This window comes from Vicugna pacos, chromosome 4, assembly GCF_048564905.1.
Source record: "Vicugna pacos chromosome 4, VicPac4, whole genome shotgun sequence".
NCBI lineage: Eukaryota > Metazoa > Chordata > Mammalia > Artiodactyla > Camelidae > Vicugna > Vicugna pacos.
This window is the reverse complement of record NC_132990.1, coordinates 52,128,252-52,142,720: the sequence shown is the minus strand read 5'-3', so window position 1 is coordinate 52,142,720 and position 14,469 is coordinate 52,128,252. Positions and strand designations below refer to the sequence as shown.

General features: G+C 36.7%; 1 protein-coding gene across 1 annotated transcript in view; it reads left to right on the top strand.

Moving 5' to 3' along the window:
• The window catches only part of ERP44 (endoplasmic reticulum protein 44), a 72,329-nt gene that overhangs the window by 52,088 nt on the left and 5,772 nt on the right, over nt 1-14,469 (top strand). Inside the window, exons 8-10 of the mRNA XM_072959814.1 lie at nt 1,485-1,601; nt 5,247-5,358; nt 6,319-6,460. Of these exons, the coding sequence (XP_072815915.1) occupies nt 1,485-1,601; nt 5,247-5,358; nt 6,319-6,460 (371 nt within the window). The remainder of the gene's footprint in view (nt 1-1,484; nt 1,602-5,246; nt 5,359-6,318; nt 6,461-14,469) is intronic.

The window sequence follows — 14,469 nt, the reverse complement described above, 5'->3', positions numbered from 1 at the left end:
ATTTAAATACATATATAGTATAATCTGTAGTTTTATATGTTAGTGTTCACAGAATCATAAAATTTTAGTACAGAAAGGAACCTTAAGGTATCATTTTGTGCTGATACAAACCTTTCAAAGCAATGATGGGGACACAAAGGTCTAAAGTCACACAGGCATTTAGTGGCAGAGCTGAGACTAGAGACCCCTGATCCCCAGGCCTTTTCCACCTCTCTGTTATGCATTCAGTCTGGGACCCAGATTCAAAAAATGCTTCAGTGGTCTGTGACCATCACCCTGATTTGAATGAGAGTAGCCAAGCTCCCAAATCTTTTGGGGTGTAAGTTCACCTGGTACTTACCAGATAATAAGAAGCCCTAGGTTGTTTTTAACCTTTGGCTAAGAAGTTCAGTGTGTCTAAACTTAAAAGTCATTGGTTAGGCCCAGTGATGGTAGCCACAGCTAAGAGGCAAAAATCACAGTCTTTTGTCATCCCAAATTGACCTAATGGTCTGTCATTGCAATTTTTCACACACACGCACAAAATTGGAAATGGATATTTTTTCAATTCATAATTTTCATTTTAATGTTTCTTGTGGTGTTTTGACACACTGAAGTTTTTCATTTTTGTTTAGTCTTATGAATGAATTTTTTTGCTTAGAAAGCTCATTTCCTATTTTGAATTCATATAGGTATTATTATTTCTTTAATAATAGCTTACATAGCGTGACCATCTCTGTCTTACCAGAATCCAAGTGTCTTGTAGTGTAGGTTGCTTGTTAAGAGCATGGGCATAGGAATGAGACTTTTAATGTCAAATCTGCCACTTTCCTAGATGTGTAACTCTTGGCTTCTCTGTGTTTTAGTTTGTTCATTAGTGAAAATAGCTATGATAGTACTAATTCCTTCTTTGTGGGGCTGTTTCTAGGATTAATTGAATCAACACATACAAGGTGCTTACAGTGGTACAACAGTGTTTGGTCACAGTAAGCTGGCTTAGGTAATGTTAGCTACTTATCATTTTAGGCACTTCAAAAATACTGAGTTTGAGTGAATGTGGAAACAGATACCATACTTAGTATTAGAGAAAGACAGCCCTTAGATTTATAATAGTATCATGTATTTTTCAAGGCTTTTTCACTTGAAGTCTCCAAATTTTTTTCTAATATTTTTGAAGGGATAGATAGCTAAATTAAATCATTAGGATAATCCTTCTTTTCACAATGCCTGCCTGCTATTGATGAAGATATTGATAAACATTTAATTGACCCAAAACCAAAGGAAAGCAGAAGGTAAGCTTAGACATCACAGGCTGGATATTCAGGCCCCTGATGATCACAGAGCTATCAGCTTATTACCATCTACAGCCCTCCTTCTCAGAAGTTCCATGTTTTTGTTTCTTTTGTATCCCCTGTACATTTTCAGGGCTCATAGATGGCTTTCAGGATGCATTTTTGCTAGCACAGATTAGATCTGTTTAATTTTTCCCTATGTTTTTATAACAGCATTCTGCTCCAGATATGGTATACTTGGGATCTATGACAAACTTTGATGGGACTTACAATTGGATTCAAGATAAATGTGTTCCTCTCGTCCGAGAAATAACATTTGAAAATGGAGAGGTATGGGCTTTCTAATGTGTTTTGGTATTTTTAATTCAGATTTTTGAAAGAGCGAGCTTCCTCCATCCATCTTACTATTCTCCGACAGAATTTATCTGTTATAAAAATCACACAGTGAACATAAGTACATCATAGCTATTTCTGTAGTACAAGGCCAGTGGTTCTCCACCTCTGCTGTCCCAGAACCCCACTGTTGTATTTCCTGCAGTAGCAGTGGTTCACTACAGCCTTGGAAATGAGTTTGAAAATGCTTCTCAGATAATTCTGATTGCACCCTCGGTTGACGGTCCTTGTTTAAGGGGATTGCTTTAAAAGCAATGTTCTTCAGATTTTTTAACTACAATTAATTATATACAGTGCATACTCCTTTGCCATAGAAAGGTTTCTGATTCCTGTGCATCCTAAAAGAATGAAATTGTGTTCTCTTTCCATTGTAAATAATGAAAGTAGTTATTGGTTATCATGTAACTGACTTCAGTGAGCCCATGGGTATGAAATAAAGCCAATCCAAACTCTTAACAACTCCCACAGAAACAAAACACAAAGAAACCTAAGAGGTTGGAGGAACAAGTGCACAGGGCAGTGTCTGTGAGTTACCTCTCTCTGCTTTTACTGTATTCGAAACATATCTTTCATTTCATTTCATTCCTTCATTTTTAAAACTCACAGTCTGAGAATGTAATTAAAAAAAAAGTTTCTTAAAACGTTCTATATGCATATATATTTCAAAGAATTATAAGTATATAGCTCAGATATTAAATATACAACTCAAGAAATTACCACAGAGTAAGCATCCCCATATAATCCCGAGTCAGAGGTCGACAGTTCTGTTAAAGGTCAGACAGTAAATATTTCAGGCTTTGCGGTTCATAGAGTCTGTGTTACTCAGCTTTGCAGTGTGGCACAAAAGCAGCCTTAGACAATACATAGATAAGTGTGGTTGTGTTCTGGTACACTTTGCTTGCTTGCTTGCTTGGTTTTTATCAAATGAACATCTCTGCTACTTTTCTCAGTTCTCTGGGCTTCAGGTATGTTTAGCTGAATTAACTTACATTTTTTATTAGCTCATTGAGTCCTTAGAGGCTTAGAAAGATTTAGTAACCTGTCACAGTTATTCACCTGCTTTGGCAGTTTTTACAGGGATAGTTTCAAAACTTAAAGATATAGATGGATTGGAAAACTAAACGAACAAGGGTCTGTCCTTTCTCCCCTCCTGCCCCACAGTAGTTGGTACATTTAACAATTTTTTAGATTTATTATATGCTGTAACCAACTACCCATAAATCCTTTAAACTATGGGGAAAGATTTATTAACCTCTAAGTCTGGTTGTCTTGATATCCCTCTCATGTATTGTCTAATACCTGCTTGGTAAAGAATATGTTGGTGTGGATATGGACATGAGTAAACTTGGAAGCTCTTGCAGCATAAACTATGTTAATATATGTAAATTAGCTTAGCAAATTAATTCACAGAGATACTTTCCAATTACTACTGTTTATTACTTCTCTCTTAACAGTTGTTAGTTCATCCATTTTTTTTGTTTAAACAAAATTGTTTAAACAAAAATTTTGTTTAATTACAAAATTAGTAATTTTGTTTACTACTAATAAAGTAATGTATTTGTTTTTAGGTTTAACTTGCTAGCTCTTAAATTTTCTAAAGGGTGACTGCTGAGTCTTCTTTCCCAGTTAGCATTTACTCAGCAACATGTGTGTTTTCATTTATTCAGTTACAAGTTGACTACACATTATTGTGTACAAAAATCTGCAAGCAAAGGAGAAGTGAAATAAGATTCTCTGTCTTTAAGGGTTTTCAGTCCAGTAGTTCACATGTACAGATAATATAACATAAAGACCTGCCCCTGTGCCACATGAGGGGCACTGAAAAAATGTTCTGAGAACTTAGAGGAGAAAATTCATTTCTTCGGCAGAAATGGGGTAGAATCAGGAATGGCTTTCTAGAAGAGGCATTTCAGTCCTGAAACAAAAAGTCTAAAAGAGAAATAGAAGTATTAATGGTAATATGGGGTAAGAGGAAGGGGCTATGCATTTATGTTGAGTGTTGACAGTACTGGAACTGGGCGTGGAGATACAGAAAAGGGACCGGTCTGAGGTGGTGATGGAGATTGTTGAACTAGCTGAAGTTGCCAGGCTACAACAGAGAAGTCCAAAGATAGAACCATGGAGTAGTAGTTGAAATTAATGTGTGGGGAAAGAAAGATGTGAGCCCAAGAGATAATAAGTGAGGAAGAAGAAATTTAAATCAGTTTGCTAAAACATCAATGTGATGCCAGGGGCTGGGGGGAAGAGAGATAGGAAGTGACTGCTAATGAGTATGGAGTTTCTTTTAGAAGTGATGAAATGTTCTGGAATTAGTGACTTTGTGAATATAATGAAGGCCACCAAATTATACACTTTACAATGGTGAATTTTGTGGCATCTGAATTATAGTCGTTTGTCCTTTGGTATCTACCAGGGATTGATTCCAGGACCCCCATGGATACCAAAATCTTCAGATGCTCAAGTCCCTTACAGTTGGCCCTTCAGTATCCCCAGGTCCACATCCATGGATTCAACCAGTCATGGAACCTGTGGATAAGGGAAGGCCAACTGTATATCTCAATTAAAAAAAAAGAGGGTAACTGTGATGAAAAGCTTAATAATTTATCCTTTGTATGAGTGGAACAGGCTTAACCATGGAAACAGGAACCAGAACTCTTATCCTGTAAGATAGGTTCCAGTTTCAGTTTTTCTTAGGATAAGGACATGGTTGCTTTCTGCTGAGTCAGTTCCTAAATTATAGAAAGACAAGCAAAAGAATTGTTAATGGAAATAATACTATTTTGAGGCCCTTTCTGGACTTTTTATTATGAGTCACAACTTAACATTTGTCAGAGAGAATAACGATCAAAATATGCTGTCTACTTACCGCATTTCTCTTGTATTCTCCAATTACAATAATAAAGTTTTAAATAAAAATTTTCAAGGTATTTTTGTGTATGTATACATACAAGGTATATAAACATACACATATATAGAGGCAAGTATTTGTTAATAATGTTGATAAATTGTATATTGATTGAAAACTGGGTATGTTATGGGGTTTTGGCTTTTGCTCTGAATCACACTGTTCAGCTTTGGGTAGGTCTCATTTAAGTGGAGTGGTTTCTGCAGTAAACCTTAGAATAAGCCGAAGTTTGCAAATCAGATTTAATTATTGCTGCTATACTCAGTTTTTCAGTGTTACCAATGAAATGAAGACTCTTTACCCCTTCCTAAAATCAAATCTTGAAAAAGAACCATAATAATTCTTCCTTTGGTCAGCTCATTTTTCAAATGTCATGGCTTCATCCAATACTAGCTAACAGACCAGGCCAGTGGTTGCTTAAAGGCAGATCAGTTCCTACAGTACAGCAATACATGTGGGTCCTCTGAGTGCGCGGTTTCTTTAGGTGGAGGGAATGCACTCCTTCTTCCATTAAGGCATTAAGGCATTTATTTACTTACACCCCTGGACCTCTTCTTCCTGGGATATTGCAGGTGCTGCATGTGATGCGGGTTGGGTTTAAAGTTGTTCCTACCTAGAAAACAGCTAGAGCTGAATGGAGAGGCCTGATGATTCTCACTGAATACTTCTCTATACAGGAATTGACAGAAGAAGGACTGCCTTTTCTCATACTCTTCCACATGAAAGAAGACACAGAAAGTTTAGAAATATTCCAGAATGAAGTAGCCCGACAGTTAATAAGTGAAAAAGGTAGACAGATTAAGGTGTTTATTTTAATCCTTTCTCTTTGATTTTACTTTCTCCTTTTCCCATTACATTCATACTAACACAAACATATTTGGGTTAAAAACTTAAATTATTTGAACTCTACTCAGCCCCTGAATTTACATGAAAACATGGGAATGGAAGGCATTAGTAGAGATAATATGAAGCAGTAGCTTTTTCTTTTTTTTAAACCCTGATTGTTTTAGCTCTTTAAAATCAAATCGCATGAAAAGTGGGGTCATAAGTGAACGGTATTAGTTTTAGGCAGTTTCCTCCAGCACCTTGATATTTGTCTGGTCCCCTTCTAGCAGATGGTCCCAGAGATATTGCTGAGAGAACTTACACAGTCTGATGAACATTTACTGTATTTCTAAATGAAAGAAAGTTGAGTAATTCTCTTCTGACTTTCCCAAAGCATCAAAAAGGAATCTGAGGTATCACCAGCTTTCCCTCAAAGTTAGAGAAGAAAGTCAAACCAAGTAAACTGAAGGCTGTGTATAGAGCCATGCTCATATTAGTCACTGGAGATATTTTGGGGTTGAATTAGATTAAAAATCAACCAGTAGGGACTGGAGGGACATCCTTTATGAAATGAAGACGGCCCCTTGAGAACACCTCACATATCAGTTTCTGGAACTTGCTTCCCAGACCTATGTAATCTGCAGAGCAAAAGATTACCCCTTTAAGGAGAATAAAAAAATTCACTATAGCATTTGAATTCAGGTTGAGTTCATATAATTTCTAATGAAATTATACTCTCTGCCCTATGAATTAAAATTTGCCTTTTTAAAGGGTTGTAATATTAAGGTTTTCGTTTTTGTGGTCTGTATTATGCTAAAGCGTGTTGGGATTTTTTAGTATGTCACTTTTTATGAACTTGCAAACTTATGAGAATACAATCAAGAAAATTCTAATCTACCTCTCCAAATTCTGTTTCTTTTAAAGGTACAATAAACTTTTTACATGCTGACTGTGACAAATTTAGACATCCTCTTCTGCACATACAGAAAACTCCAGCAGATTGCCCTGTAATAGCTATTGACAGCTTTAGGCATATGTATGTGTTTGGAGACTTCAGGGATGTATTGTAAGTATTCATTTTGGTTTTTTAAATGTCTGATATGTATATCAGAAATGAACTTGAAACAACTGTTTGAATAGTTTAATCCTATGTTGAAACAGTAATACTTTGTTATTTGGAAGGAAGAGGTTTTTTTGTTTTTTTTTCCATTCCAGAGTGTGGTATAACTGACTTTGAGAATTATGAAATATCCCTATAGAAAGCCAGCACTAGATAATCCTAAATGCTTGGGAATCAATCTCTAAAAAAAATTTTGACCTCAGAAATTTGTTGACATTAAATTGAGTTTGGTCTTTGTCAGCACAGTAAGGAAAGTGGATTTTAATCTTAGGTAGGTTAAAGGAAATGGGTAACATTGCTGCTCATTTGTGATTACGTCTAGCAAGAACATAGTGCCATTTAAGACCCAGGAGATGGCTATGACTAGGCATTTCTAAGGGCATACAGCTAGGAGCCTTTCCAAGAACAGGTAAGTTTTCTGACTCTTTTCTCACGTATCCATAATATTAATAAACGCATAAATCTTGTAACTACCACAGACATTAAATTTTTTTCAGTTTTCTGAGATGTTAAATACAGTTGTAAAAATGGAAATGTTTCTTCATATTAGTTTAAGCAATACAGGTATTAATTCAAATTAAACCTCTTCTTTTCAAAATTCCTTTAAATATTCCCCCCTTTTTATGTCTAAAGATTAATTTGCACAGTTAGGAAGATTTGAAGTCCTACTGCAGAATGAATTAACCTTGCTCACTTCCAGATATTTCACTAGAGATGTGATTGTTTGATAGAAGATTCTCAGTCTTACCATACAGGAGGCCTAGGTTTGAGTCCTTCTTTGGGCAAATCACTTACTTTCTCTCTTCTTGTTTCTTTACGTTTAAAATATGGTTGGTGGTGTGACCTCCCTAATGGGATTGTTACAAAAATTAATGAGATGATAGTTGTGTTTTGAACCATAAAGTACTTACAAATATTTTTTGTTTTTATTTTACCTATAATCAAAAGAATACCACTTAGCTTATTAATTAATTGAATATTTATCCAAGCCTTCTATATGACAGTTGTATAATATAAACCAAGTCATATAAAAACCGATGGTTTAAACTTTATTAAGACTGGATCCCTGTCCTCAAAGAACTTACAATCAGGTGGAGAAAGGAGACAAGCAGGGTAGCAGGCAGTTGTGTTTTATAATGTTGATAAGTGCTCTGACAGAGTTCAACAGAGGGGCATCCGATCCAAGATTTCTGGAGATGTGACTGCCTAAGATAGGACCTAGAAGTTTATCATGGAGGTGAGGAGACAGGGCTTGGAGAAAGGTGACATTGGCAGAAACAAGTATAGAGACTGTTGGCTGAGTATGAATGGACGGGAGGGGCACTGCTCTGGGATGAGGTCAAGAGACGTAGGGGCTTGTTTATGGAAGCCCTAGCCCTTATTTGCTATGTTAGGAAGCTTGACATCCTGAAAACTATGAAGAGGCAATGAAGGGTTTTAATCAGGGGATTTTTTTTTAAAGATCACCCTTGCTGCAAACTGGAGAACAGATTCAGAATAGAATCTAGGAGGCTGTTCAGTAATCTAGGCAAGAGTTGATGATGGATAACCAGTAGACGATTCTTGAATGAATGAATTACCTAAATTCTGGCAGTAGCACTAAAGCTAGAGATGAGACATGTTTAAAGTGGAATAGGAGGACTTGGGATTTCAGTAAATGGGGGAGGTGGGAGGCCAGCAGTGATGGCCAGGAATCTGACTTGGGCAGCTAACTGGGTTGTGATGCCACTAATTGAGCTGGGAACTCAGTGGAGGAGCAGCCTTGCGGTCAAGACGGGGAGTTCCCTTTCTTGGCATGTTGAATTTGAGGTGCTTGTGGGCCACACAGAGGAGTGTCCAGAAGGGAGTTTACATGGCTCTGGGATTCAACGGTGAGATAAAGGCTTTCTTGAGCACATGAGGATGTAGCTGAAGTTACTGAAACAAATGAGATGACCTAGAACACGACTGAGAATAGAACTCTGGTGAATACCAACATTTAAGAAGAGGACGGAAGAAGGAACATGTGCAAAAGACTAAGGAGGAGGAGGAATCAAAGAAGTGAAAGAAAAACCAGAAAAAAGTAATATGATAATTGAAGGAGGAACACTTCTAGCAGGAAGAAATGTTCAGCCAGAAGATAAAGATGAGGTATCTATTAGATCTGACCCCGCACAGAAGTCTATATTGCAATGAATTGAAGAGTGACTATTTGATGAGGAAATTAAGATTTGACATGAAAATTCTTGCAAGAAGCTAGCCTCTAAAGGGAAAGAAAACTAGGGAGATAGCTCCAGACAGACATGCATCGAAGTAAAGTTTTAGTTTTTCTTTTCCCCTCCTCCCCACCCCTTAGAGTAACAAGAAGCTAAACATGACTAAATGCTTGTGGGACAGAATCACATGGAGTGAGGAGTTATTGAAGAGATAGGGAAAAGAGGAGCTAAGTGATAAAGCAAAGCCCGAAGGAGCACAAGAGAGAATGAGATGCAAGGAAAGGAAATAACCTCCCCTCTCTAGTGTGAAGCAGAGGAAAAGAAGGGTGCAGCATTTCTTTTGAGTTATTTGGGGATTGTCGTGTTAGTGACAGCAACAGCAGACGGCTGAGGATCCTGTCTCATTTTTGTTTTTAACTATGGCTAAAGAAACAAGATCAATTTCTAAGAGTGAGTGACTGGGCGATAATTGAGAAGGCAGGACTATGCTGGATTTAAAAAGGAAAAGTAGTTGTTCCCAGAAATCCACCTTAAAGATCCGTATCTCCCTAACATCCCAGCATTGATTTGGATAAAAATTGAAACTCACATGGTCCCCTTAGCAAATGTGTAAGCATTAACACTTGTGCCAGGCGGAAATGTCTTAGCTGGTTCCATGTCCTCTTCCTCTTACCTCGTCGGCTTGCTTCCAGAAGCTGCAAGCTCAAGCTAAAAGAACAAGCTTTTTAGAAGAGAGGGCAGCTGTTCTAGTAGTTGAACTCATGCTGCAAGAGCTTCCAGGCAGTGACTGTGCTTGGCATTAAAATGCTACCCTGCTCATGGGTCATTTACATGAAATCTGAGCAGTACATTTCTCTACATTTTTAGTGGATAAATCTTGGGTTGATTATTTACTTCTTCCCTTCACTGGAAACTTAACAGCCCTAATTATAAAGTCTCAAACTAGTGGAAGTCAATAGGATGCTGACTCAGGTTAGATTTACCAATCAGCAACCAAAGTATGCCCAACTTTGGCTTTTGTTCCTAGGAATGTTGTTACATATCACGGGACACCTGTGACAGATTCCATCTTGGCTATCTTAAGTTTCTTCCTCCAGTTCTGAAGTCAGATTTAAAACACTGTAGCACTTCTAATCTCATCTTGGTGTCTGTTTGTCAGAGTATGCAAACTAAGACAAATGGTCATATTCTTTATCACATGACCCAGTCCCCCTACCCTCCAACCATAGTTCATCATACCAAGAGATGGGCACTTGAACAAGAAAAGCTAATTTATCAGCCTGGTGCGAAAAAAGACACTGAGCCAATAAGACTGGGCAAAGAAACATGGGAAATGATCTTCTCTCATCCTGCAAGTGTTTAGTCCTGTGAGCAAGGAGGGAGATAAGTGATTATATCTGAAGCTCTCTGAAACAAATTACTTCTTTAATTTCTCCCTGAGGTGCCTGATTTCCCCTCCTAGGCACTGTTCCCGCTAATATTTTTTTAATTGTAAGGTGGCACATGCTGTGTGAGCTACAGACAGCCTCTGTGAATAGATGTTAGTGTTAAAAATCAAATAAAACATGCGGCAAAGTGAATCTGACACATTTAATAGTGTGCGTAATTGTTATTGTGCTGCATGGTAATTAAGGCTTAAATGATAAGCAGTTTCCATAAATTACTGTAATTACTATTACTTTTACTTAGTAACTCAGCATTTCTGGGGTCAACTAGAAGAAGTGTGGTGGTAAGGAGAGAGAAGGCAGATTTATGATGCACAGACTCCTCCCATGCTAGAGGCAGGCACTGGTGGGGAGGTGCTACCAGTGTTCTATTCGTCTCTTCATTTCGGAGAAACTGAGGTTTAGGGAGGAAACATAACCAGCAAGGCCACACACTAATCAGTGGCAGGACTAGGATTCATGTCAGAGTACGTAAAACCCCCAAATCCCAAGCTTATAACACTTGATACCAAAGCAGTTACATTTTCAGTATATATAAAAGCAACGTAAATGTGAATAATGTTTGAAGAGACAGTATTTACTAATACCCGAAACTGAATCACAGATCTATGAATCCTTAGATTTTTTTTCTGTAGTTCAACCAGATTTGTTTCTTACCAAAACTAAAAGAATAGATTTTATATGGAGATAGGAATGGGGGAGAATTTTGAAAGTCTAAGAGCACTTAAGGACAGGTCTAGGAAATGTTCTCCAGCTCCTAGAGGAATGACGAATGGTGGGATCTGGTATAAGACTGTTGAAGGACTTTCTAGAGAAAATTGTGAGCAGCAAATACCCTACCATCTGTTCCTTTACTTAAGGGTTCTTATATAAACTGCTGTTAGAGCCCCAGTGACGAGGGCGGAGGGAACAGCAGGACAGACTTCAGGTCACTCCTAGGAAAATTAACAGGCTGCTCTAATGCTATTGAGTTCCCCAGCTTTGGGCTCTAGGTCATTTATCCCAAATGACTAAATCACTGAAAAGTATGACCATAATTCCTTCAACAACTCATCCTGAGAAAGTTGGGTGCAGGTGATTGGCTGTGTTAGCAGCAGGGTGGGCGTGGTTGTGGTGAGGAGATGAGAGGCAGGATGAAACTAAAACGATACCGATACTGGGTAGGGTTAGGTATCTCACTAATTAAGCAATTTGGTCATCTGCTGTGATGAATTAGCCTGTCTCCTTGACTGTCAGGGGAACAAACCAGGAATTGGATGAAATGATAGAAAACTTGGAGGGACAGGTAAAAGAAAATTTTTAAATTAGGTCACCATTAAGTTCCTTTTTAACTCTGAGAATCTAGTTTTGTTCCTCATTACCTAGGGGGTTCTTTTTTACCCAAATGAGGCTTTTCTTAAGTGGAAAAACAATGCCAAGAAATCATCTTAAAAGGCAAATTTTATTTAGTTAGTTTTTATTATTATCTCTTGCTATACTAACTGCTTTGTGACAGCTTAGTAGATGTTCAATAAATGCTTTATTTTGCTTTTAGTTTAATCTGTTTATTATAAGTTTAAGAGTTTGATCACTTTGAATGTGTATGTGTGGATTATATCCTAATATTTATCGACTACTCCTTTGCCCTATTCCCCACCTCTCCTATTCATCTCTGTAGTTTTGATTCTCTGAATGTGCCTATTCCTTCAGCCACTGGGCAATATATACAGTGGTCTGGGTCCCTAAACACCATTTTTATTTTCATATAATGTTCATACCGTACAACTGATATTGATTATGTAATTACAAGTACTTTCTATTTTACAAATCATTCCAGTGCATTTTACCTTATTTGGTCCTGCCAGCAAAATAGACATCAAGCACTGACAGAGCCAGGCACAGTACCAGCCCTACTTTATACTTTATATGTGTTTTTCAGTTAACCTGTAACAAACTTACAAGATAGGTATTATTTCCACTTGTACAATGAAGAAGTTAAGCTCTGAGAGATTTTGTAACTTTACCAAAATGGAGTCACTGAGGAGGCAACACAGCATAGTGGTTAGGTGCAGACTCTAGATCCAGACTGCTTAGATTCAAATTCCGTTTTCTTACCTACTAGTTATATCACCCTGGGTAATTTCTTGCCACCTCTAGGTCTCTGTTTCCTCAGCTGTAAAATAGGAATAAAAATAGTGGCTGCTTAATAGGATTGTTAGCATTAAATGAATGTGTTTATCTGTGGTTCTGAGAACAGTGTCTGATGCATGGCCAGTGCTATTAGAAGGCTAGCCGTGATTATTATAGGCAATAATATATTCAGACTCAAATCCAAGTCTGTTAGACTATAAATACAATACAATTAAGTTAAATAAAGCAGTTTTCATTTTACATATCAGCAAGCTGATGTTCAAAGAAGTTAAGTAACTTAAATGGCAGGATACAGTGTTTTTACACTGTAATACATTAAACGAGTTCAAGCTGCATCATTGTATAAGTTGAATTTAAGAGTAGTAAATAATATTAGGAAATTGAATCCAGTAACATTTGAAAACAGAATAATATATCACAATGAAGTGGGTTTTATCCCAAGTGTGCAGGACTGGTTCAGCCTTCAAAAAACGAGTGTAATTTGGCATTTAGCGATCACATCAACACATGCAGAAGCATTTGACAAAATTCAGTATCCATCATGACAAAAATGCTTAACAGACTAGGAATATATGGAAAATTCCTCAATCTGATAAAAGAAATTTACAAAAAACCTACAGCTAATGTCATACTTAATGGTGAAAGACTGAGTACTTTTCACTTAAGATCAGGAACCAGGCAAAGGTGTGCACTCTCTTCACATATATGTGTTTGTGTATGTGTGTATTAAGCATATCATTTGTTCTTTATTTCTGATTATAAAATTTTTTATCTTCTTTGTGGATAATTCTGAAAGTTTATAAAATGCCAAAGAATTTAAAATCACCCATAAATCCACAAAAGAGATCTAGACATCTGTCTGTGTTATAAAATTAGAGCCATGCTATTTTATGAATTTTCTTTTTAACTTGTCCACACATTGTAAACATCTTCCCGTGTCATTAATGTTTCTCCATTATTTCTAATAGCTGTATAGTTTGCCTTTCACTAGATTGTTTCATGATTTGTTTAAATAACCCCTGTTGTTTGAATCCAGGTTTTTCCCATGAAAAAAAACTCTGCTGCTAATGGGACTTTACCAAACGTATCCTCATTAACCATTCTTACAGTTTTTGGTGCTGTGGAATACTCTGCTGTCTACTTGAGTTCTATGGCACTGTCATCATGATTTTCTTTTCTTTCTTTCCTTTTTTTTTTTTGGCTCTTTCATTGTCTTTTACTGATTGTGCTTCTTTGACTCCTTGTAGTAATAATCATAGTGCTGTGCTGCCCAATATTATAGTTACTAGCCCTATATGAATACTAAAGTTAAAAATAAAATGATATAAAATTTAAAAGTCAGTTTCTCAGACACAAAGCCTATTTCAGGTACTCAATGGCCACATGTGCGTAGTGGCTCCTGTATTTGACAGCACAGATATACAACACTTTAGGTAGTATGGAAATGTTAACAATATTAATTCTTCTAGTTCATGAACATAGAATATCTATCCATTTGTTTGTGTCTCCTTTCATCAATGTTTCATAGTTTTCAGTGTACAGATCTTTCACCTCCTTGGCTAAATTTCTTCCTAAGTATTTTCTTGTTTTTGACGAAGATGTCCACTCTCATTAGTTCTGTTTAATGTCATACAAATGTCCTAGCAAGTCAATACGACATGAAAATAAATAAAAGGTGTTTAGCCTGGAAAAAAAGCTATCTTTCTTTGTAGATGACATGATTGTATATGTAAAAACTCCTAGTGAATTTACAAAACAGCTCCTAGAACTGATAAGTGATTTTAGCAGGATACATGGTCAACTTTTTAAAAATCACTTTTATTTCTATACACTGAGAACAGTTGGAAATCATTAAACATTTGGAGTACCATTTATAACAGCTCCAAAGGAAAACATTTTAAAAAAGACTAGGTATAAATATAACACAATATGTACAAGATGTATATGCTGAGAACTGTAAAATGCTGATGAAAGAAATCAAAGACGACCAAAATAAATGAAGAAACATCTATTGGAAGACTCGATTCTGTTAAGATATCAGTTCTCCCGAAATTGATCTATAGATTTAATGCAATCTCAGTCAAAATCACAGCTAGATTTACTGCTGAGTAAATGAGACCATACAAGCTCATTCTAAAACTTACATGGAAAGGTAAAACTAGAGTAACAAAAATAATATTGAAAA